The sequence below is a fragment of the Tenrec ecaudatus genome, chromosome 17 (genome assembly GCF_050624435.1).
Source record: "Tenrec ecaudatus isolate mTenEca1 chromosome 17, mTenEca1.hap1, whole genome shotgun sequence".
Taxonomy (NCBI): domain Eukaryota; kingdom Metazoa; phylum Chordata; class Mammalia; order Afrosoricida; family Tenrecidae; genus Tenrec; species Tenrec ecaudatus.
Genome location: NC_134546.1, coordinates 20,629,680 through 20,656,231, shown reverse-complemented (window position 1 = coordinate 20,656,231; position 26,552 = coordinate 20,629,680). Strand labels below are relative to the sequence as shown.

The window sequence follows — 26,552 nt, the reverse complement described above, 5'->3', positions numbered from 1 at the left end:
TTCCCTTTTAATCGCTGTCTTAGACACGTCCGTTTAAAAGACTTCAATTGTTTCCACACAGCAGCCCCTGCGACAAGGCAGATCTGAATGCGCAACTTGTGTCACCTCCTTGTGGAGGCCCTGGCTGCCAGGGCTGGTTCGGAGACACTGGATTTGTTGGGCCCTCCCATCGAGGAGTCTTGGAATGTTTGGGAAAGGAGCCGCCCCTCAAGCGGAGTTTTGACTTGAGCCACCATGCCCTCAGGTGCCCCTGCTTTCCCACTTCCTGGCAGAAAGCGATACATCAGGAAGTATGTGCATGATAATGTGCTTCTTTTATAGGACAGTTCTGTGAGCTTGCAGCTGCTGGGACAACTTGCCTAAGAAAGAGCTTAACTAAACACGATCTGGGGCATGGGTGTGGGAGGGTTAGGGTGAGGAGGGTACCCTCAGCTGAGCGCTCTAGTGCCCTGTGGTGCTTTGGGGAAAGGCCACACACGTGCTCTCAGAGGGGTTGTGCTGTATTGGGAAGGGACCTCTCACCCCAAGGACACAAAAGCCGTCACAGCTTTTAAGGGAGAGCCACGTCCCAGGCAGGAGCGACCTGGGGTGAAAACATGCAGTGGCGCCATCTTCCAGAGACCCAACTGAACCAAGGGGCAAAAGCAGGGTGCTGGCATGGGAAAATCCCAGGCACCCCCTCAGAGAGGCCACGCACTGCTTCCTAGCGAGGGGCAGACATTTGTATGGGAGAAATGTTTACCTCTACACCCAGATCACTAGCTTCTGAAAGAAGGCTTAATTATGGACAGAAACCATCTGCTTCTGTTGCAAGACAGTGGACTGGATGGGGACAGAGCTTAAGTGTCAGGAAAGAGGATGCATCAAAGACGCTAAAGGGAGAGAGAGAGAGCACTGCAGATTAGGGCATTCATGATTCGAGGGCTGTCCTTGGGTAGAGGAAACTGAGACTTCCCCCCACTGTGTTAGTCCGGGTAGACTAGGGAAACAAATCCATAGACACTCATGGGTATAAGAAAGAGCCTTATATACAGGAGCAATTGAATATTGAGAAAAAAGCCCAGTCCAGCTCAAGTCCCTAAGTCCGATATTAGCCCATAGGTCTGATTCCAAGCTATAAAGTTCTCGTCAGACTCATGAAACACATGCAATGGCGCTAAATGCAGGAAGATCACAGGCCAGTGGGTGGAAAGTCTTGTGGATCTAGTGGCATTATAAGCATCTCAGTGCTGGCAGGGGTCTGCACGTGGCTTTTCCAGCTCCAGAGGTCTGGCTCCATCAGCCTCTCTTCCTGTGTCTTCTCCACAGGGATGTGTCACAGGAAGTGTGCACAAAGAGAGTGTGTTTTCTGCCTCCAAGGAGGAAATGCAGGATTCTCAGAAGGCCATGCCCGCACAGAGGCCTCATTGGATATGTCTTGATTGACAGGCTAGACCACCCCTACACTCTTAATCCTCAAATTGACACCAGCTGATGTAACTACCACACCACGTTGAGGAGGAGATGCCTTTGTCAGCAGCCCTGTGTAACTCCATGAGGACTGCCTGCACGGGCAAGCCGGGTCTGTTGGAAGGCAATTGATGGACTGGACCAGAGCAAGGAGAGCCTTAGTCACTGAAGAGCGCGGCACTTCTAAGTGAGCAAATAGTCTCCAAAAGGGTTGTAGTGACTGCGTTGGTCTGGGTAGACTAGAGAAACAAATCCAGGGAGGCGCATATGTGTATGAGAGAGTTTTATATCAAAGAGCAATTGTACAGTAAGAAAATAGCCCAGCCCAGTCCAAATTAAGTCCATAAGTCAGATATTACGCCATATGTCGATACTCATCCATAAATTCCTCTTTAGACTCATGAAACACATGTAATGACATCAAATGCAGGAACATCACAGGCCAGTGGGGAGACAGTCTTATGGCAGTATATCTCAGTGCTGCTAGGGGTCCCCACGGGGCTCCTTCAGCTCCAGGGCTCTAGCGTAGCTCCATGTGTCTAGTCCGCAGGAATGTCTTGCAGGGAATGAGAGTCCGTGTCCAGCCTCCAGCAAGCTATGTATCTACTTAGCTCCTCCAAATGGGGTCATCAAGCTGCAACCTGATTGACAGGCTAAACTCCACCCCTTCACTCTTCAGTATCAAATTGACACCAGGTGATGTGATGACCCCAGTGACCTTGCTGTGATTGTTGTGGGCCAGCAAGTGGATTCTGACTCCCAGCAATCCTCTAGGGCAAGGCAGAGCTGCTCCCTTCCGACGTCCTAAGGGAAAGAGCTCTACGGGAGATCAGCAGGTCTTTTCTCCCACGCAGCAGCTGGTGGGTTCATACCACCAACCTTTGGGTTAGTAGCCCAGGGCTTAACCATTGTGCCATTGGAGCTCCTGCCATGCCATGGCCCCAGCAGTGGTGCACACTTATCCAGAATGTAATTCAGCAGATGGGTTTTCAGCCTCTGCCTGGCTCCCCAGCACGCATTGAGCCAAGCAGTTATGGCTGCGGATCAAAAGGCCCCGCCCACGTTACATGGGTTCATCACAGTCAGAGGCTTTGAGGATCCGGTCTGCAGGTGGGCACCTAGTGTCTATGTTCTCTTCCAATTTCTGGGTCTCCTTTTCTTCTGCCGTCTGTGTCTCTGTCCTCTCATCTGGGATAACGAGGAAGTGCCATACCTGATCCCTACAGTTTCAGAACTATTCTTCTTTTGCACCCGATGGAAAATGCCAGAAGAGGAGGAGACATCCTGATTCATTTCAAGCCCTGACACTCCAGCGACCCCAGGCCTGCACACACCTGTCTCAGGCCCCTGCCGACGGATGCTTCTGGAAGCAGGAAAGACATGTACAAGCTCGGTCAGCATGTACAACGACCAGGCAGACAGGAGAGTGTGCAGTCCCCAAGCGCTCAGGCATTTCCCATTTCCCAGGAGTCTCCAGTGGTGTGTAGGTGGGCACCAGCCTTGGGGTCATAAGACCAAGTCCAAGCACTTAGGAACCAATGCTTTAATCCTTCCCTCCCTGAACTATCGGGGAATAAGGGCCCCCACCTTGCCTGTCTCCCAGGTGGTTGACAATGTCAGATGAAAGGGTGGATGTGGACACACCGAGCCCCCGCAGAGGGGAGTGTCTGTGAAGAGATAGGGGTCCCAGGGCTAGTCCCTAGAGCACTCATCGTGTGAAATCGCTTTCTGGACCCCGGGTTGTTATTTGCCCTGAGCTCACCTCTGGTTTACATCTCCTGAGGCACACAGTGGGCTCTGTGGAAAACTCCCTCGGCTCCGAGGTCTGGAGCACAGCTCAGAGTGTGCTGTGCTTCTGCAGCAGCGATGGAGCAAGTAGTACCGGCTATGTGCTTGGAATCTGACAGGACTGGTTTTGAATCATGGTTCCTCTGTTCCTTACAAAACCGAAAATCAAACAATTCACCTCATGGACTTCCTGTTTCCTCATCTATTTAATGGGGGCACCATTCCCCTTCCAGCTGCGGAGAGGATGGTATAAAAGAGCTGCCCAAAGTTCATGCCTGGCATCAAACACAGAGTTCGTGTTTGAGGAGTCCTTGTTAGGTGCTGCCGTTGAATCAGTTCCTACTCAGAGTGACCTGGGGACCACAACGTCCCCAGTTTGAAACCACCAGCCATTCACCGGGAGAAAGTTGGGACTTTCGATTCCCATGAAGAATTACAGCCTGGGAGGCCCACAGGGGCAGCCCTACCTGGTCCCATAGGATCACAATGAGTCGATATCGACTCAATGACCATGAGTTTGGTTTCTTGGTTCAGAGTGATCAGTGTGCAACTGAATGAAACACTGCTCGGTCTTGCGCCATCCTCCCAGTCTTGCTATATCTGAGCCCCTGGCTGCAGCCACTGTGCCAATTCATCTCATTGAAGGCCAAGTTCTCTACCAACCAGGATGTCCTCTTCTCCTGGTGGGCTCAGTCCTCCCAGTAACCTGTCCAAAATGCGTAAGACAAAATCGCACCATCCTGGCTTCTAATGCGCTTTCAGGCTCTACTTCCTCCCAAACAGATTTATTTCTTGTTCTTTGGGCAATCTATGATACTGGTGGACTAGAATAATTGGAATAACATAAGATTGATATAACTATTAATAGCATTACTTGGAAGACCTCACAGGTTTTGAAAGCCAGAAATTCTAGCATGCCAAAGGGTTGCCCTCTCCCTCCATATCTTTCAGAACCCACCCCCAGCAGTGCTTGCCACACACGCCCTGCCCTACTCTGTGGGGATTCCTGTATTGGGTACAGAGGCCACCAGCCCTTTGACTCAAAGCTCTGAGCTCTCTCTGGAATGGTCTTTGAAGCTGCTCAGAGCTGTGCCTCAGGACAGCTTAGGAGCTCCTCACAGAGCTCTGAGCACCAGGCGTTTGTCGGCTGAACCCCAGCTCCTGGGCCTTTGCTAGAGTCACCACCGCCCTCTGATCTCTGAGGAGACCCACAGGCCAGGCAGGGCAAGAGAGCTTCTACCCCTCTACTTTGCTCAGAGGTACCCCAGCGCCCACGATGGATCACTGCAAGACCTGGGCACGGGGATACTTTGTACAGCCTACCCCTCTCCTCCCTGCCCCCCGACCCCCACAGGACCCAGTCTGTATGTATTAACTCTTTGGAGGTTTCTGTTCAGTTTGGTTTTCACTAAATGGCCTTGCAGACCTGAGATCTCACACCAGTGGCCAGGCCGACCCAGACAATGCTGTGGGTATCTAGGCAGCCTTTACTTAAGGCACTCTGCACCCACCCCTGGGGATGTAGACAGGGAGATGAGCTTTTGCAAGTGGCTGACCATCCTTTCCCCATGACCTCATGGATTAAGTGTCATTGAAGGGCTGATCCATCCAGAACCAGGAGTCTGGCCTTTCTGGAAGAGGACAGCTTCTGATTGTAGGTTAGGGCCACGAACAAAGGATTCAGGGCCTTCAGCGCCTTTCTTACGGCAAACATTTCAAAGTCCAAGAAGAATCAAGAGAGGGGAGGTTGACCCCATGCATGGGGATTTCCACCTGATTAACACCCCCCCTCCCCCCCATCCAAATCCTCTGGCTCCTCCCTGGGTCTTTGCATCTCAGAGCTGGCTCAGCTTCTCTTGCAAGTTCCAGGTCACCTGAGCTCTTCCCTTAAAGGTATATGGAAAGTGGTAGAGGGAGTAGTGTGGGCCATTCCAGCCCAGAAATTAGCTCCCCACACGCACACATCCCTGGCTCAATCTCAGGGCCTCTCATGCATTGTGGAAAGCTCCCACACAGCTGACACGGTAGAAGCCTCAAGTCTAAATTCCATTAATTTCTTCAAGCATGGGTGAGAGGTGTGAGCCTTACCAGGGCGCATCTAATGGGGCCCATGATTCCTGGGTTATTAGCCAGCACTTCCAGCATCATGGTACCTAGGGGCCTCCCTGAAGGCAATGGTGAGATTACACATCTAGGAGACAAAAGTCAGTATGTTGGGAAGTGGCCTGTGTCCTTCCTGGCCCCAAGGAAAAGGTGCTTTGGGGAAGTGTCAGAAATGAGTTCTTGTTCCAGAAGCCCAGGGGTCCATCCAGCATGCAGAAAGTTAATATTGTTCACCTCCCTCTGGATACATGCTTTAAAATTAGCCTCTCCAGTTCATGGTGAGTGTTTTGAACTATCCACCTTTTCTGTCCACCTGACTCGCACCAGAGAAACCAGTCGATAATCGTGCAAGTCACCTCCTCCAAGAAGTCTTTCTGAAGCCCTGCAGATGGAGGGAGGCGCTTCTTGCCCCTGATGTACATGACTCACCTGGTTCCATCTGGGAATGGCTTCCTAAGGGACCCCCAGGTGGAAAGGCAATCAATGAAGAGCAACCAGAAAGGGGAAGTTAAAAAGGAGATTCTGGGTACAGGCAACATACTGAGCAAATGCAGGAGCATGAGAGAGCCCTGGGGTGTGTAGGGAAAGAGAGTGGGTCCCTCTTCCTAGCTCCTACATGGGGAGTGGACGTGAGGGGGTGGCAGTTCAGAAGATGAACTGAAGGCATGGGCAGCCAGGAATTTCATTGTGGGCTTTTCTCTTGAGAACACTGAGGAGCTAGTGGTCGTGCTTGAGATTTAAAAAGATTATTCCAGAGTACGTGACTACATCCATGGGCCTTCATCTTTGCTCCATGAGAGGGGTCTGAAACTAGTGGCCCTTGTGTCACCCCTTCTAGGTTGGAGCACAACCGTGCTTCACGATATTCTCTGTGGCTGGGTTTTTAGAAACTGATCACAAGGCCTTCTGGTGGACTTAAACCTTCATCTTTTCAGTTTGCAACCAAAGCACAGTAACTTCTTAACCTCTTTAACCCCAGGAAAACACCGTCACCTTGACCTGTCCAGCATAGGCTCTGGAGCAGGTTTTGTGAGGTCCTAGTTGCAAGCAGCTCAGAACACGCAACATGAAAGTCTCTGACAGCCGCCTCCACATCCTGGCAGAAGGGCAGAGCAGCATCAGCAAAGCAGATTAGCTGAAACCCCAAACCCTCATTGGCATCAAGTCCATTCCAATTACAGCGACCCTATAGTATTTCTGAGACTGTAAATCTCCCCAGTAGCAAATATGCTCGTATTTCTCCCAAGGAGGAACTGGTGGGTCTGAACTGATGACCTTGCAGTTAACAGCTCAGTGTATAACCCACTATGCCACCAGAGCTCGGGAGACCTGCTTGATCATGTAGAAATACGTGGGCTGGCCACACTCCTGGCAGGCCCCAGCAGCCTTTGCAAGCCGACCACTTTCTCAACCCCGGATTTCACTTGTGGGCTGGTGGTTTATGGCCAGATCTACCCTACCATAGAAAGTTTCAGGATAGTGGCTTGACCTGGCCTGCAATTTATGACCGAGATGGATCTCAGCATTTTGCTTGGCGCAAAGGCTTATATTTGTATTACGACCAATCAATTCCTTAATACATGAAGCAGCCATTAAGGCAGTCTCTCCAGGAAACACTATGGGCTACCAGGTCTCATTTGCACATGAGCAGGGAGCTCTGCTTTGAGGCCTCACAAATCCTGGGAGTCCAGTCCTGAGAAAGGGGTGCAGGATGAATTCTCCATCTCCATCACATTCCCACATAGGAGTCAAGCAGCAGGCAGGCTGGACTGGAGGCTGGATGCCATAGAAGGAGCTTCAGGCTTGTCTGTATCTTGCTCCTGAGGGAAGAGGGATTAAAAACCAAACCACTAAGCACCTACTGCCTTGAGTTAGCTTGAAAGAAAAGATTGTATTTGAAAAGAACAGATGGTGCTAATAAAGTAGTGGAAGGAAGCAGGCTTTAGGAAACCAAATTCCAGATTCCCCCTGGTGGGTGATGTGCTCAAACCTTACAAAAAGAGTTAGCAAGTCAAACCAATCCCCAGGGAATCTAATCAGAGTAAACCCCCCCACCCCCACCGTGCCAGAGATTGTCTGACAAACCTGTGACGGGAGAAACAAGCCCCTTTCCTCACTTCTGTAACTTTAAGTGATTCCTAAAATCCAAGCATCGAGCACACTGTCTCTCACTTCCTCTGCACAGAATCCAGCACAGCCTCTCTTCACAGCTCTCTGCTTCAGAATGGTCTGCAAGGGCTGCACGGTGAGGTGGTTTGCAGGAGACCCAGCCCCAAATTCAAAGCTAGGGGCAAGATGAACTTCACATTCTCAGATCTGCCACTCTTGACTTGAAGTTTTTTTTCTCATTTAATTTTCTACATGGATAATCGATGATCCTTCCTTTTATTAAAAAAAAAAAAAGGTGGTGGGGGAGAGAAAGCACTAATAAATCTCTGTGTTTCTAGAAACTTTAGATCACAGGATTCCCTGTGGCTTTTGTCAGTGGTGAACACACAAGCAGAAAGGTTGAAGGCTTAAGCCCACTGAGAGGCCCTTGGGAAGAAAGACCTGGTGGTCCTTTGAAAAGGCAGCCGTTGAACCCCTGTGGAGCCCAGTTCCACTCTGACATGCAGGGAGGTCACCAGGACTCTCAGAAGACTCCATAGCTACTGATCTAGGCAATCAACACGATTGGGACCAATAGTTGGCTGGGAAGTACTTCACATCCACAAACATTTTGCTTTAACTTGCAATTTCTAAATGCATGCTAGTTTATATGGATCATGCTAGTTTATATGTATGTAGGGCCGAAGTTTGTTCCTCAAGAGTGAGTCTGTGGATTGGAGGTCTACATTGTCCTTCTGCATATAAACCCATTCAGAGTGACACATCTGTGATCTCAAGATTCAGTCTCTTTAGAAAGGAGTCATTTAAGCCTTGTGTGACCTATGGATAATATAGAGCACGCCTATATTTTCTAGCTCAGAACTTTAATGGGAAACTTCAATTTCACTTTTAATGCACACTGCCATTTAGTTGGGGACCTATATAATTGAGTGAATCTAAGGAACAATGAGTGCAAGAATGACGAAAATGCTCTAAAACTGATGGTGGTGATGATTGTACAGCACTTCTTGATGTGATTGACCTATTGAATTAGATGATAGATGAGTTATATGCCAATCAACGTGTCTTTAAACAGTGAGTCTTATCCCACTCACCCTGGCATGAAACCTCTCGAGACTTGTTTCACTAATTGCATCAAAATCCAGATTATCTCAGATTTTTTTCACTTTATTCAAAATGCCTTCTATTAGTGAAAGTGCATGATGTCAACAACAACAGAATCTTAAACAGAAAATAACTCAGCATTGAAAGGGTTAAAATAGGGGTCCAAAACACTGGGAACTAATCTTATCATCTTACCATGGAGGCTTTCTAGAATTTCATGAGATTTTTTTCCCCCTGATCTTTTCAGGTGTCCTTTCAACCCTTAATTAAACAGTATTACTTTTTAGTGACTTGCCAACCTCCCAAACCAAGCCCACTGCCATTGAATTGATTCTGACTCATAGCAACCTTATCTAGGGTTTCTAAGGTTGAAAATCTTTAATGGGAGTAGATATCCTCATCTTTGTCCTGAAGAGTGGTTGGTAGGTTTGAACCACTGACCTTGTGGTTAAGTATAATGCTTGCCTAATAGTACCACCATGACACTTTTGTGACTTACTAAAATATTTAAATTTTTTTGCTCACATGATATTCGTTGAATGAGTGCCACTGATTTAAACAGGTCTGTGAACAAGCATAACCAACTCTTAGAAATGACGGCTAGAAGAGACGGGAGTGCTGCAGAGTACCCTGGAACATTCAGCACACTGAGACCACAAGGTGCATCCGCGAACATCAAATGTCAAGTTGAACATCAATCGTTGAGTGTTTGATAAGCCAGCAAAGAGATTGTCTGCATGGCAATCTGTTAGGAACATTCTTTCTGCTCTGATATTCCTTGAAGCTCTAACTATGATTGGTCTACTCTTTCCTAGTCCATCCCCATCCCAGGTATTTGGGGCCTTATACCTTCGGGTGAATTCTCAGACTTCTACACCTTGTCTGAGTAGGCTGGAGGTCAGGGTTGATGTCTGGCTCCCATAACCCTGCATGCATCCACCTGGAACTTTCATGATGTGGACTTGAGTAGAGAAACTGGGAAGGGAACAAAATAGTCCTTGGATGGTCCCTTTTCTAATACTGCTTTTCTTCAAATACGATGGGGTTTCAAAAAGTTCCTGGAAATTTTCATTCTATTTTCCAGGAATTTTTTGAAGGTTCCTCTTCTCAATCGTCTTAAATTCATGGGCATAAGCCCATTCACCTTCCCATGCCTATCTAGTTTTCCTGTCTGGTCACATATCCACTTATAGGTTATTATTACTGCTATTGAAATATTGTATGTGTAAAAGTATTTACCTTTGTTACCTCTATTCATGTCCTCCAAATATCTACACCCATGAATACATTTATATTCACGACTGTATATTTACATATATGTTAATATGTACCCATATATGTAAATATATTCATGAATATAATAATGAGGGGGTACCCAATAAAACTGTGGGGAAAGCTCTGCTGGGGGGAACTTTCATGGTATGAATTTTTTCCCACTGGGCGAGCATCAAGTAACTCACTCTGAGTTAGTGCACCCAGTGGCATCGCCTAGGAAGTTTCTCTCTGGTCACAGTGATTTTTTTCGTGAAAGCAGTTTCACTCGAACCTTGATTTTTGTGATGGCCAATTTAAGAAAACAGTGTGTGGCTGTGAAATTTTGTTTCCTGCTCAGTAAAAACATCACAGAAACTGTTGTAATGTTGAACACAGCTTACAAAGACAGCATTATGGGGAAAATGTACGAGTGTTTTTCTCATATCGAAAAAGGTGGATTGTTGATTGATGGCAAACCTGTTCTGGAGGTCCATCAACTTCCCAAATGGATGAAAATGTCAACTTGTAGTGCATTTGTAGTTCTTTCCACCAGGTCAGACTATTCATCCAGTTTTCTATTGAGAGGTTCTAAAAAGATTGTTTAACAATGTGCAACCAAAAAGGCCTGATTTGTGGCAGACAGGGGACTGGTTTTGCCACCACGACAATGCATCTGCTCACACAGCCATCTCAGCGCACCAGTTTGGGGCACAAAAATAGCATGCCTCTCTTGCCCCCATGCACCTGACTCACCTGACCTCACTCCGTGTGACTTCTTCTTGTTTCCACAAATAAGACAAACATGAAAGGGCAGTGATTTGACAATGTAGAAAGGTGAAGAAAAACACGAGGGAGGTACTGTCAGCCATCAAACAGAAGAGTTGGAAAATGTTTCCAAGAATGGAATCGCATATTTGGCAAATGTATTAAGTGTAATGGAGAGAGTACTTTGAAGGTGGTGGGGTTATTTTGTAAGTAAAAAATAAATAAATTAAATACATAGCTTTGAAAAAAGTTCCATTGGGGGTACCTCTCTATATATATATATATTTAACAAAGGCTATTCAGATATATGTCTACTATCACTCACTCACTGCCATTGAGTTGATTCCAGCTCATAGTGGCCCTACAGGACAAAGTAGAACTGCCTCTGTGGGTTTCTTAGACTGGACCTCGTTATGACATCAGAAAGCCTTGCCTGATGGTTTCAAACGCCTGACCTTGGGGTTAGCAGCCCAATGCTCAGGGATCCCTATCTCTGCTACATGTTTATATACTATACATATTATAATATAGTATATACTATATAAATATACAGTAGATATATTTATATAAACAAAAATGTCATATATAAAGCTGTGAATATAGCAGGCATACAGTGGGGAAAGTTATGGAAATTTCTCCGCTATAACCAAACACTTTGGGGGGATGAGCCACAGGACATAGGGGCTCAGGATCTTACTCTTGGGTGACATGAAGGTGAGTGGGTACAATGTTGTACACAAAGACAATATGCTCCACTTTGGTCCTTACTGACTGGAGCCCCCAAAGCTTGCAAATGTCCAAAGCAAAAAAGAGCGAAGAAAATTAAAGTTGCCCCAAACTCAAAACTCCCTGCCATTGAATCACTGTCGACTCACTCTACACTCTAGGACAGGGTGGAAATGTCCCTGTGGGTTTCTGATACTTTTATTGTGAGAGCAGAAAGCCTCATCTTTCTCTTGCAGAGTAACTGGTGGTTTTGAACTGACAGTCTTGTGGTTAGCAGCCCAAGGTGTAACAAGCACCACCAGGGCTCATAAAAAACAAAGATCCATGGAAACTATCGGTCCAAAGGACTAATGGGCGCAGCCTCCACAACCCTGAGACCAGAAGAATGAGATGACGCCCGGCTGCCCTTGGATAGAATGGAAGAACAAATGTGGAATAAAGTTCAAAACCGAGCCAGACCAGGCTTCCAGGTCACATAGGATTATGGCCTCTCCTCTCCAGTCAAGCCGGGAACTGGACACATCCCGTGGCTCAATGTTCAGCCAAGCAATTGTGTTGTTGTAAGTAGGTGCCCGCAAGTCAGTTCTGCCTCATGTACAGCCAAACAAAACACTGCCTTGTCTTTCCCCACTCTCCTGACTGCGCCTAGCTTTGAGCCCATTGTTGCAGCCACTGTGTCAATCCATCACATGGAGGGTCTTCCTCTTTGTCATTGACCTACTTAACCAAGCAGGATGTCCTTTGTCAGGGACTGGTCTCTTCCGATAAAACGTCAAAAGCACACGGGAGGTAAAGCCTTGCCATCCTGGATTCGTCCTGCCTACATTCCACATTCCATGATTAATGGACCCTTACAACTGTTCCCTTTCACTTCGAGGAGAGTGAAAGGTGAAGAGCAGGTGAACAGGGGACGATCCCTACACCTTCGCTCCTTCCGCATCATGAAGATGGACTCTTATTCTGAAGAGAGAGCTCTCCCCCAGTGGTCATTTGAGTGCCCTCCGAGGACACTGTCTGACAATGTTCTGAGGCTGTTCCTAAAGTTTGCAGCAGTGCGTACCTCAGAAGTGGACTCATTATTCTTCCTGCCTAGTCTGTCTTAGCATGGAAACCCCAATGAAATCGCACACTCGGGTGACCCCGCGGGGATTTGAAGTAATGGTGACTTATCTTCCGGCATCACAGCGAGACGCAAGACGCCACAGAATGACAAACTGACGTGCCTGTGGTGATCCTTCTGACAGTCCGTGGTCATTTCAATATTGTTTGCCAACACCGTAATCCAAATGCACCAGTTCCTCTCCTGTTCCTTTTTCAAAGCCCGGCTTTCCCTGGCATCTGAGGCAAATGAAAATGACATGGATTGAGCGATGTCTTTGCTTTTTAAAACTTTAAAGGAGGTCTTGCGCTGTAACAGACGGGCCTAGAAGGGGAGCAGTCACAGTAAGGGAGGTAGGCATGCAGGGAAAACCAGCCATGGGGCATCATCCCAAGGGCATCCTTTCCCCAGGGATCAAGCTCAGAAGACAAGAAGGCACAGGAAAGAAGGGGTGAGTGGAGGGGGGAAGGGAAGGGTGCTGCTGCAGTGGGGGTCGACCATCAGGCTGAGGAAGCAAAGAGTGAATGAATGGTTGGATGGAAAACCAACTTGCTCTCTATGCCTGCTGGCAAATCGCAGTGTAAGATAAACAACCAAAACGCTCTTTTTGAAAAATGTTCTGATAGTAACCATTTACATTTAACTATAAATTTAAGTCCATGTGGGATAGAAGAGAAAATGTAAGACTTCTGAAGAGAAATCATCTTGGGTTCGTATTGCCTTTTACCACTTACTAGACACACCAAGTTGTGGAAGCTCTCCGAGCCTCCATTTATTTTGTTCACTTGTCAAATGAGGGTGATCCTAATCTGTCCGACGCATTTATTTTGAAAATTAAATGATAAGATAAAATAGCTCCCTTACATCCTTTCTGGGATGAGACGGGGCATAAATAAATGCCCAGACAAACCATGGAAATCTGTAGCAAGTGCCTGGCCCAATCTTGCCGAGTGTCTGCATTTGTCTCCTCTCCAAGTCGGGGAATGGAAGCGGTCCTGAAAAGCACGGAGTCCGGAGGTGGAAGGCTCCCCGCGCAAACCAAGCCCTCTGCCACCGAGTCAGGTTCAGCTCCCAGTGCTTCCACTTACAGTTTCCAAGGCTCTCCCTCGTTACTGGGGCAGTCAGCCTCCTCTTTCTCCAGAGGAGCAGCTAGTCGGTTTGAATCGCCAACCTTGAGGATAGCAGTCCACTGCCTACCCCACAGCACCACCAGGGATCCTGCTGCGATCCCATAAGCTCATCCGTTTCCTGTTTCACTTCCTTTCAAATCATTCCTAGCCAGGGCATTGGCCACACCAGGTTTAGGAAAGAGAAGCCGCACGAATGCAACAGTGTTAGCTCACAGTTGCTAAGTGTGAGTTGCCCTAATGTTTTCCATGGCTTAGCTCATGTCACACACACAAAACCCCTACAGGCGTCTATATAATCCCTACTTGGTAATGGTGGTGTGGGCTGCTAACTGCAAGGTCAGAAGTTCAAAACCACCAGCCATTCCTCAGAAGAAAAACAAGGGTTTTCTACCCCTGTAAATTAGTCTCAGAAACCCCTGTGGACAGGGCTGCCCTGTTCTAAAAGGTCTCTATGAGTCGGCATCAACTCAATGGAAGTGAGTTTGGGTTTTTTTGGGTGGGTTTTGTTGTTGTTAATGACAAAACTCAGGCACAGAGAGCTTAGGTTAAGTGGGACGTCCCACAATGAATAAGAAAACGATGAAAAATACAGCTTTCCTCGAGTTCCTAAATGCTTCCTCCCCCCGCCTCCCCACTATCATGATCCCAATTCTCTCTTGCAAGTCTGGCTAGACCAGAGGATGTACACTGGTGCAGATAGGAACTGGAAACACAGTGAATCCAGGGAGGATGATCCCTTCAGGACCAGGTGTATGAGTGGCGATACTGAGTGGGTAGAGGGAGGGTGGGTTGGAAAGGGGAAACCGATTACAAGGATCTGCATGTGACCTCCTCCCTGGGGGACGAACAACAGAAAAGTGGATGAAGGGAGACATCAGACAGGGAAAGATATGACAAAATCATAATTTATAAATTATCAAGGGTTCATGAGGAAGGAGGGAGCGGGGAGGGAGGGGAAAAATGAGGAGCAGATGCCAGGGGCTTAAGTGGAGAGCAAATGCTTTGAGAATGATGAGGGCAATGAATGTACAAATGTGCTTTACACAATTGATGTCTGTATGGATTGTGATAAGAGTTGTATGAGCCCCTAATAAAATGATTTTTTAAAAAAGAGTTACACTCAAATGGGAAGCTGATATCAGGGGCTCAAGTGGGAAGAGAATGCTTTGAAAACGATGATGGCAGCCTATGTGCAAATGTCCTTGACACACTGGATGAATGTATGGATTGTGATAAGAGATGTAAGAGCCCCCAATAAAAGTATTTTTAAGAAAAATAGAGACAGAATGGAGATTAGAATTCAGGCTGTCTGGCACTGAAGTTTATGCTCCTGAACCTGGTACTCGTCTTTTTCTGGAAGAAACTAAGGAATGGAGGGGGGAGGGGTGAGAAACCATGAACACAGAGAGGCAGGAAGCAAAGAGTGAACCTGTGGAGGGAGTGCTTAGAAGCTAAAGAGAGGCTTGGAAAAGAAGCTCAAGGTATGAGAGGAGAATCGCAGGGAAGCATTTGGGGAAGGTCCTTTCAGCTTCTACTCTGAAGCGCTGAGTCACTTATCCGATTCCAGTCACTTTATCGAATCCCTGATAACAACCGAAACTGCTTTCCAGTGCTGAGACATCATCCTTGTCACTGAGTTGCCCCAGCAAGCCTCTCCCTGTGGCAGGACTCTTTCTTCCCCTAGTTCCCCTCCAGCAGAGCCTGGATACCATCCCAGCCTCAGGACAGCCCTTCTCCAGCATGAGCCAGTGGGATCCAGATCTGGAATCAACCTGACACCTGGTGGTCCAGGGCTGATCCTTTTCTGAGAAACTGCGAAAGACCCCATGCCACAACCCAAGTGTGACTATTATTACAGAAAGCACAAGCAACGAAGGACTTCATGTTGAAATTTACATTGGTCCGGATTTTTTTTCTCTTGCTATTGCCCATTAAAACATTTTAAATGCAGGCTGATTTAATGGAAACAATAAAAAATAGTGCTGACTGGTTTCTATTTGCTGCAGAATACTGCAAGGTGTGTTTTTTTTTAAATCGTGTGTGTGTGTGTGTGTGTGTCCTTTAGGATGAAATCAGGGCGAGAGGTCTTATCGATTTTTCCCCTTATTGACCTGGATGAATTCTCCACAAGCTCAGTCCTGCTTCTAACAAATCTTCACACCTTCACACCCAAGTGTGAAAATTAGGTTGAAAGCATCTTAGCAGATTTGCCATGTGGTGGAATGTCAGCCCACAGCCTGGGCTTGAGAAGGCTATGCTTGGTAGAAATGATAATCAGGTGTGTTTGCTGTACGGGGTAGAGACGAGCCTGGTCGCCTGCTTTAGGTGTTTTATACCCTCTTCAACCTCACTGTGAGTCTGGTTGCCCCAGCAAACGGGTTAGTCATCAGTTGAAGGCTGGACTCTGATGATGGGGTAATAAGCATGGGGGTGTCGCACCGCTTAACCCTGGACCCCCAGCCACGCTTACCAGGACCAAAATAACTCTCTGAGAGGAAGGAGCAAAGCTGGAACAAAGCCTCAGCATGTGATGGTCCCTTACCCTCAATATGCTTAAAATAGCAGTATCAGGTTGTGGTCATAAAGACTCTGGATGACATGGGCCTGGGTTTCCCCAGGACACATGGTAGGTTTTCAACACGTGTTAACCTTCCTGGTTGATTGCATATGCTCAGGTGCCCCGGAGTCAGCACTGACTCCTTGTGCCCCCTCGGACAAGAAGAAGGAAGCACTGAGCAATCCTGCCCCAGCCTCATCCTTGGTGTGACGCTTGCCGGCGTTGTTGCAGCTCCTGTGTCACTGCACATCAAGGGGCTTCCCCTTTATTCCCTGTCTTCTACTTTAACAAGCATGGTATTCTTTCCCAGGGACTGAGTTCGCCTCATAACATGTCCACAGGACGTGCAACAAGATCTCACCACCCTCACTCCTCCGCAGCATTCTGCCTGTCCTGCCTTGCAGACAGATCTGTTCCGTTCTTCTGACAGCTCCAGGAGCCCTGGTGGCATCATGGGTTACACACTGGAATGCTGCTAAGGGCGAGGTCAGCATTCTGAACCCATCAGCCATCCCACTGGGGAGAGGTGAAGTGTTTGGCTCCCATAAAAGTGTACAGCTTTCGGAATCCCACAGGGGCTGAGCTACTCTTTCCTGCAGGGTCATTATTAGTCTAAATAGACTCATTAGCAGTGAATTTGCATGTGTCTGCTGGCACTTTGACTAGTGTTTGCCCGCACTGTAATTCAGATGCATTGATTCTTCTCATCAATAGTCCAGTTTTCAGATGCTTGTAAGGCAACTGAAAATGCCTGGCTAGGGTCAGATGAACTATAGCCCTCTGAATGGCATATTTGCTCTTTAACGCTTTAAAGAGAGCTTTGGCTGCAGAGTTGCCCAGGGCAAGATAGCATTTGGTTTATTGACTGCTACTTGCATGAGCATTGATTGCTAATCTTTTCTCTGTTTATCACGATAATGCCTATTGGCCCAGCTATCAGGATTTTTGCTTTCTTCGCCTTGAATGATAATCCATATGGAAGGGTGCAGTCCCCTCAGTAAAGGTTTCAAGTCCTTCTCACTTCCAGCAGTGCAGGCTAGTCACCCTCACGCCACAGGTTCCGCATGCGCCTTTGCCTGGTCCCGAGGTTGCATTGGTCTTTGTGTAGTGAAGCTTCTTGAACTACTGGCTCAGCGTACAGGCTGAATACAGTTGGTGAAAGGAGGCAACCCTCCAGCATAGCTTTCCTGATTTTCATTCATAAAGGAGCTCCTTCTTCTGCTTGAACAACTGCCTCATGATCTGCTGGCTCCTTATGAGCACAGTGTTGTGATTCCCCACTCTTCTCCATGTTACCTATAGCTTCTTATGATTCACCCAGGTAAAGCTGTCCATCATCAATAAAACACAAATAGCTACCTTTCAGGTATTCTCTGCTTTCAGCCAAGATTAACCTGATGTCAGCAACGACAGTTCTGGTTCCATATCCGCTTCTGAATCCAACGGAAATCTCTGGTAGCTCCCTGTCGATGTGTGGCCGCACTCATTTTTCAATTACGTTCAGCAAAATTTTACTCGCATGTGATATCACTAACGTTGTTCGCTCATTTCCCCACTCCGCTGCACCGCCTTTCTTGGCAATGGGTACCAATAGGGATCTCTTCCCACGGGTTGTCCAAGTGACTGTTTTCCGTGTTTTGACCGAGAATAGTGAGGGTTTTCAGCGTTGCATGAGTGGGTGCTATGATCAGGACTGTCATTGTTGTTGATGTTGCTGCTTTAGTGAATGCCCACATTGGTTTGGGTTAGGCTGCCCTACACTGCAGAGACTGTTCACACATCAGATGGCACCTCGTCTAGTGGAGTGCTTACTTTCCCACTAGATTCTCTTGATTCCTTCTTTGGGATTTGGGTACGTGCACAAGAGCTAATTTGATGACTGATTCTCATCCTTCATAACTCCTTAAGCGAGGAGTTTAGGAAAAAATGAGTGACAAGAGCTATATGACAATTTATGTGATAATAAGACCTCCTTCCCTAACCCCCTAACTCTGCCCCTCCCCTGCTCCATGTTCTTACTAACCCAAAAGACATCATTCACACTTCAATGGATGTTGGTTAACAATAATGGATTAATGGAAATCTTTTGGGAAAATTCAGCTCCTTTGGAAGAATGAATGTCAAAAGAATGTCACAATTTTGTCTGATTTGACAGAAATCTGTTCATTCACTTGTTCTTCCACTCAACAAACATTTTTACAATGTATCAGGAACTGGAGATGCAGTGATAAATGAACTCCTGTCGTGGCTTCAATGAGTGATGGAGTAGGACAGCAAAAGACGTTTGACTTCTTCCTGACTGAACACGCTCCCCACACAGCCTCTGCTCCTGTGCCCATGCCAGCCTTTCTCTTGGGATTAGTCTTTTCGCAGATCCTGACTCCTCTTCAAATCCCACCATCAAGTCTCACCTCTCCTGGCCATCCAGCCTGAGAGGGCACTTGATCCTCTGGACTTCAGTACCACAGAATACCCATTTCGTTCACTTACTTCTTGGGCTTATTCACTCATTATACTATACGGTTTCCTACATAATTTTCATCTTCCTCATTTATCTCTGAGTACTTTGAGGACCAAGCTGACTCCTAATCATTTAGTATCCCTAGTGCATGTACTGCTTTAGCTAGGGTGCGACAATGTGCCCGCAAACACCTGAGAAATGGAATACAATTCTACCAATGTCAACTAGATCAAAAGAATCTCTGTGTGTTACAAGAAGATACAAGGTATGTTCGAGCTTTCCCCCTTGGTGTGAGGGGGCATTTGGAGGGCTTTGAACCGAATGTTGGGCTTCTATCACAGTCTAATCTTAATATATCTTCTTAGAGAGGCGACCCAACATAATTTCTTGGGGTTATGCTTATCACAGGAAGATCCATTTAACTAAGTCATTCTTTGGTTTAAAGTTTAAACAAATAAGGTGGCTGCCATTCATAATATTGAAATGCCTTATTCTGCTCTTTTACTAATGTTCTTCTATTGAACCTCATAATTGAATTGATAAGCAGATATTGCATGGACCGGTGCCATTCTGTGAAGAGAGATTGAATCTACCATGAGCCAAGCACTGTGCTAATTATTTTACGGACATGATAAAACCTCATAACAATCTACTGAGCTAGGTAGACACTGAAATTCAGAGAAGCTAAGTCATTGGCAACAGTTCATTTAGCTCAGAGAGGCAGAACCTACAACTGACTCTACGCCCCACTACCTTCCACAGCTAAAACAGTCTCAGAAAAACATCCCACTGACTACCTTGTAAGGGCTGAGAGCTCACTTCTGTGAGCCCCCTAACATCCACATTACTCCTAGTGGAACATGACACAGCAGCCAAGTAATCCAGTTTCCTCTGCCTTGTCAGCTGTCATCTGAGGCCCTCACGTGCTGTCAAAAAGGGCTCCTTCACTCGGTGCTTAAAATAACTTGACGCCTCACCCTCCCCTGAGTGGTGGCTGACAACCCTTCCATCTCATCAATGGCGTGCCTCACATCACACACACTAGACAGTTGCCTTGAAACATGTGGAGACTAACCTGGTAAGGACTGGTGGGAGCCTCAGAGATTCTTTTTGTTTTGGTGTCAAAGCTTCTTATGATATCCCCCCCCCCCCCCCGAGTTTTCTGACAATGCCTCTCAGTGCCATTCAGTGTTTGCCTGGCATGTTTTCCTCAAAACCCAGGTTGACAATCCTAAGAATGCTAAGGAGATGGACCATTCTTTGGTTCCGTGGTTTTAGCAATATGAAATGCAACAGCATGCACAGGCAGAATCACAGAATCCATTGTCTCTTGTTCCTGCCTTCTGGAAGCAATAACATATTGATTTTAGTCTCAGATCTCCAAGTAGCCAAACATACAATTTTGGTCAAGTCTCTCCATTTCTCTGAGGGTGTTGAACTAACTCTTTACAGAACTTAATCTGTGCTTCTTCTCCTCAGTTTTCTGCGGCTCCATAAATGTCTCATCCTACAACCTACTAGAGAAGCGTGGGCATCATATTAATAGGGGGATTTAGAGCTGTTGGATGATCTGAAGAGAAACCAGAGTGTACTTCTAGGGTCTCTGTGAGTTGAACTCGGTGGCAGTGAATTGGGGATTTTGTTTTGTTTGGCGGTAGAGCTTTCCATTAAAGTCCACCTTCTGCTGATGGTGATGGTGAAACAGCATCCAAGGAGGACCAGGATTTGCAGGAGCTCATAAAACTATTGATGGCTTCCCGTTCAGGGCCCTTTCACCCTACTACATCTAGCCTTCAGAAACAGACTAAACTGTTCAACAACGAACCCCACTTCAATTTCTGGGGGACTCTAGCTCTTTGTTAGGATGTGACCACTCTACAAGGGCGTGTTGTCAAGGTGTTTGTTTTCTCAGAAAATCCATGCAATGTTGGAGACAGTTTTTCCGGTGGAGAATACAATTCATCAGAAAGTATCCAAAATTTCAGGTCTTCAGAGCAAAGTGTCTTCCTTGGTCAAAGTCATCAGACAAATGAGAGGCAGCATCGGACTTGAACCTGGAGAGCTCTAGAGAGATGGGTGGAAGGTAATAGATGGTGACAGGCTGTCCGTACAGTCCTTCCAGCTTCCTAATGTCCAGATGGACTCCCCACACTGTCACGTTGATGGATTGAAGCATCAGTGCCTAGATGGTCACGAATCCCCAGCACATGGACACAGCTACCTGTTGGTTTATAGGAGGCACTGGGCCAGACCACAGCCTTCCCTCTACTTGCAAGGAAATTTGCAGGTGCCATCAGCTAAAGCTAAGGGGAGTGGGATGCTAGTGAGCTAGTTTCGTGACCACGGGGATGTAAGCCACGAAAATGGAGACAGCAACAGAAGAGAACTTGGGATTGTTTACACCAGAGTTTGGGGCTGTCTCTTAAACAAATCTGACCCTGTGTATCAGCTTGCCCTGTTAGAATCCTAGCTTCCCTGGATATAAAATACATGTTTGGCAACTGCTCTGAAAGTTATTAAAGTTGCAGCAGTAAACTATAGGAGGCCAGAGAATTCCGGACAAAAGTTATTGCATCAGTAACTCAGAAACTAATTCCTAAAACTCGACACATTTATCCAGAGGGCTAGTGCCAACCTAGAAATGGAAATCATTGTCCAGGGCCACTGTGTACCTGGAATTAAAATCCATCATTCTTTGGAGCCGAGACACTATTTTGGCAGAATATGAATATGCCTTTGCCCACCATCTTTCCTCCAAAAAATAGGGTCCTTTACTTTTTTAGGAGAACAAGAAAAATTCTGCTCTTTGTTTTTTATGTGGGGATTTTCCCCCTATAAGAATCCCCCGTTTCCATTTTCTTTTTAGATATTTCTTTCTTTGACAGTTCCACGTTTAAACTGAAAGACCTCCTTTTCCTTATTCAATTGTGCTGGTTTTATTTGGGATAGCAATCCTGCTGGGTACAGTAAGAGAGCGCAAACTTTACAGCGGCAATAACCCCGTCTCCAGCATCTATTGTGGGGAAACTTAATAGACTTGTATTAAATGGCTGAGGAATTGACTCCAGTGATTTGAATTAACTACAGAGGAGCATAGACAGGAAACAAGCTGCCTCCGTCACCCAACAGACTCCAACTACAGGGGCAGCCGCGTGCCTGGGCCCAGGGGCCCAAAGCTTCTATGCAGGAGAACCCACTCGAAAGGAAGCATGGCGGCCTTAGGTGAGAGAGGCAGAAAAGGAAGGCGGCCTCCAGTGTTCGTAAGAAAGGCCTCCCTGCTAGTAGAGTGGAGATAGGTTTGAGCTCTTGGAATGTGCAGTGTACTCCCTTTGACCCAGATGCTAAGTTTTAGTTCTAAGGTGGTATCCAGAGCTTGCCCAGCATGCTCAAGTGAGAAGAACCAGAAGCAACATGCAAGTTATTTAAGAAGCACTTGTTAACTTGGCAGAACTCCCTAGTCATCACCTCCTGAACTACCAGTGAGGCGCGAAGTGTGGTCGCAGAGTAGCATATAGATGATAGAGATATAGATGTAGATACAGCTATAGATACAGCTAGACATAGCCTCATTACACGGAGGTGTTAACCATGCTTACCTTCAGGTAATGATTGTCAGCAGGAGCCCTGGTGGTGCTGTGGGTTAGACTTTGGACTGCTAACTATAAGGTTTGTGGTTCAAACCCACTCATCGGGAGGAAGATGAGGCTGTTCCTATAAAGGTTGACAGAGGAGCTGGGGAACCTTTTCCTGCCAAGGGTCATCTGGGTATTTCTAACATCATTTGTCCGCCTGCTGGTCAAACCTTGAGTGAACTCGCCCCTAAGGGAACAGCTTCTCTTTGGTGAGCCATGGGATGTTAGTCGGTATTATTGACAGTTACCCAGCCTGCAGGTGAGACAGCCCCCAAAGACCTCACAGAGGTGACTGTGAATCAGAACTGATTTGACGGCAGTGGGTTGGGTTTAGGCGATGGTTTTCCGGGAGCCATTTTCTTTCCTCTACACACTTTCTGAATTTTTCCATTTTTTATTTATCTATGTCTTCTATATTTTACAGCCTCCGTTTACACTAGCAGGATAAAAAGTTTTAAATTTTACAAAAAAAAAGCTATTCTTTCCTCACTTCTTTTTCTACTAGAACCTCTATACCCAACCCCAACCTGAACACTCTAAAAAGTCCACTGCCATCAACTCAATTTCCACTCATAGCAATCCGATGGGACCGAGCAGAAGTCCCCCGCGGGATTCCAGGGCTGTAAAGCTTCCTGGGAGCAGAAGGCCTCAGGGGACACAAAGCCCACCTTTCTCTCTCAAAGGGGCTGGGGGTTTCAAACTGCCGACTTTGTGGTTAGCAGCTCAACGCATACCCCACCAAACTAACGAGTGTGTGCCAGATGCCCGATTGTAACCAGTTGCCCAGAGTCGTCAGAGGATGTGCTTTATGTCGTAAAATTGGACGTGCATTTTTCACCCTGCGTGCCGGTTCCTCGGTTCCTGTGTGTCGACTCCCCCCCCCCCCCCATCAGACTGTTTTCCAAAGAGAAAAGACAAAGCAGGCAGCCCAGGGAGTATCCATTCTCCACACAGACACTGCAAAATGAAATGAAAAAATGAAGCCTGAATCAGCATTGGAAAGTAAATTTGATGTTCCAATCAGTGACAGGAGGCTATTCCAAGAGGTTAATAGCCTGAGCGAGGTGTAAAAATGTTCATTTAGCCGAACTCTCACGTCTCCGGCGGGGTCAGTGTCCTGGATTATGGAGGAGTGCGGGGCTTGGCATGTCACCTGCTTCCATCTTCGGTCTTTGCACTGTGTTGCAGATCCCACGTCAATCTTAGGTACCTTTGAACCCCAAATATATGCTTCGGTGCACTTTACTTTTCCCGAAGTAAATAAATAGCCCTTGTTAGCTTCCCTTAAGTAACTAGATAGAAATCCCGAGGATTCTAAGATTGGGGGATCAGATAAAATTCTAAAGACCAAGCATTTCTTCCAAAGGTAATTAGGAAAAGTTGAACAAATGTTTGGGAGACCTCCCCTCGACTCTGGCAGCCAGCTTTCTCTAGACATAGAAATACTTTCTCCTCATCAGAAGCAACCCAAATCCAAGCAAAGCCCACTGCCATTGAGTCCACTACGACTCACAGCAAACCCTGCAGGGCAGACTAGAACTGCCCGCTTTGGGTTTCTGAGACTGGAAAGTTTGATAGGAGCAGACAGCCTCATCTTTCATCCAAGAAGTGATTGGTGAGTTCGAACTGCTGGCCTGGGGGTTGGCAGTCCAAAGTCTAATCCACCAGGGCTCCTTCCTCAATACCGGAATATTCCCACCTTTAAAAGAATATGTTAGTGATAGTTAAGAGGACCGTGTCTGAGTTATTGGGGCCAGAAGGAAATGCATGTGTTTGCAGTTTGGTGTCAGTGTCCCTGGGCCCGGGGCCAGTGAAGGGTCCCTGGAGCTTGGTGCCCATGACGAACATGAGCCCGGAAGCCACTGAAGAGGCTTGAGCTTCGCAAGGTCGGGTCTGCTTCTCATCACTGCTTCTCTGCTTTCCCCTCGGTTTTCCAATGTAACCAGCTGGACAGTGCTGCAGGGAAGAATCGGGCGCCCAGAGAACCCGTTCCGCGTAGCCCTGGAGTACATCTCAAGTGGAAACCGGAGCCTGTCTGCGGTGGACTTCTTTGCCCTGAAGAACTGCAGTGAAGGTACCTGACTCTTGCTTTCCCCTTCAGTCCTTGGCTCCTTGTTTTAGTTGGGTCCATAATCTGTAGCCACCGTTGGCAGAGAGTGTGCACCCTTGTGTAGAAAAGTCGACAGTCTTCTGGGGTGGTCTTGATTAGTATCACCTAAGCCAGAGCCCAGATGACCAACTTTCAAAGATTAGGTATAAACTTATAGTAGCTTAACTTTAAAATGTCTGATAGAATCCAGCCTTTGTAAGATAACATTTGCTTAACTCCCCTGTCGGCCTCTTCCCTGTCAGATGTTCGCTATGGTTTTGTGTGTGTGTATGTGTTTTAATTCGTTGTAGAAATCTTCAATATGCCAAATGTAAACAGCATAATGAAATTAACCCGTATATAACGACGCCCAGTCTCACCTGTTACCAACATCCTGCCATGTTTGCTACACCAGGATTTCTCGATTCATTCTTCACCTTCATACATGCATCTGGATTGACTTCACCTTCATACCAAGCGTACTTTTGGATAGATAGTCATTATACATTTTCATTTTTTTCTGAGGTAAACCATTCAAGTGATTTTTTTATTTTTTAAGGTGTGTGGGGGTGTGTGTGTTTAAGATTTGACTTTAACTTTCATCAAGAGAAGTGGGAAATAGTTGTGTGTGTACTTCTCAGCTTATTTTGTCAAAGCCATTAGGAGGACACGGTCCAGCGCATCACTGAACAAGCCCCACGTTGGGAATTCCTTTCAGGATTTAACATAAAAAGAGGCAAGAGTCTCTTAATACTTGGTTCATTTGTTAAAATGCCTCTTGGTTGCCAGAAAGCTCTGAACTAAGTGCAATATTCAATCATAGTCAATGTATATGTATAGGTTTTTTGTATACTGACTTGCTCCCTCCCTTTTACAGAGCTTTTGATTTTCTATTATTAATTTCAAGATCATGCAATATATATGTCTATAGATATCTTTCATTACACATAGCCTCAGATATGTTTGGGTCCCTACCCCCCTAAAAGAGTTGCCATCAAGTCAATTCTGACTCGTCGTGGCCTCGTGTGTATTCGAATAGAACTGGGAAGCACAAGACTTCCCGTGGTTGATTTGAGCGGATGGCACCTCCAGCCTCTCAGTCAATAACCAAACTCTCAACCCTTGTCCCGGCTCAGGGACTGCTCTGTTTGTTGGGAATGGGTGTGAAGCGCCACTGAGTCCTTTCTGACTCATAGTGACTGTGTGCACAACACAATAAAGAACCATCCAGTCCAGTGCCACATGCTACAACCACTGTTATGGTTGAGCCCATGGTTGCAGCCACATTGTCAATACATCTGGGTCAATCCATCTCATGGAAGGGCTTCCTCTTTCCCGTGACCTTCTACTTTACCAAGCGTGATGTCATTTTCCAGGGACTGAACCTCTCCATTCCCACTGCTTTCCTACTGTGCTTGCCTCTGCCCCCAGGTGGACTGGGGATGGAGTTCTCCCCTAGGTCAGAGAACTGCAGGTCCCAGGACATCTGCCGGTCCAAGGATGGAATGCGGACAAAGAACGATCTGTGGCATTCCAAATCCAAATTCCGTGTTTGGTCTGTTCTTGGACAGCGGGGAAGACGCACAACGCACAGTTCTCTGTTGCTTGTAGAGGCCTGTGTTTGAACTGGGTGCCTCTTGGAGCTGGTATGCCAAAGGAACTCATTTCAGTAGGGAGCTCCTCATGCCACTGTTTCTTCCCTCGAAGCTGGCTTTGCAGGAGCGTTCACGGAGAATTGTTTGGTTGCTGAATCACACGTTTATACGCAGGAAAAGCAAAAGTCACCATCATGTGATGGATTAGACTTCGGCTCAAGTTGAAACGGTGGTTCAGCTGTAATGTGAGGCAGCAGAACAAGAAACACGTGGGTTGGCAGCAAGCCAGGAGCTCGTACAAATGTTTCTGCAAATCAAGATCCTGGGGACTTGTGAACGTCTCTGGATGTCATTAATCCTTGCAGATGCCAAGGGTCCATGTACAGTCCAAAAGAAGCCATTTGTTGAAATGGAGCCAGTTAACAGGAATGTGACAGCGAGAAGGTATCAGTTCCCAGAACGGGTCCAATCTCACTTGAGCAACGTCCTGATTGACGAGAGTAAGAGGTTACAAAAGTCCCCGCATGAGGTCGAGCACAAGCACTCGCACAAACGTCTTGTCCTACAAAACTCTTTGTACCTTTGAGTCGCAGTTCTTACCCAGGAATGTGTATGGTCCTCGCTGACCTCCAGCTGCTTTTCAACAGCACAGTCCCTACCCTGTAGCTGCTGCCGCCCAGGGCAGTGAACA

The 26,552-nt window shown here is 46.8% G+C and overlaps 1 protein-coding gene across 1 annotated transcript in view; it reads left to right on the top strand.

Annotated features, from left to right (window-relative positions):
* Positions 1–26,552, top strand: part of ALK (ALK receptor tyrosine kinase) — an 897,834-nt gene that overhangs the window by 665,832 nt on the left and 205,450 nt on the right. The window contains exon 5 of the mRNA XM_075536070.1: positions 24,124–24,251. Within this exon, the coding sequence (XP_075392185.1) occupies positions 24,124–24,251 (128 nt within the window). The remainder of the gene's footprint in view (positions 1–24,123; positions 24,252–26,552) is intronic.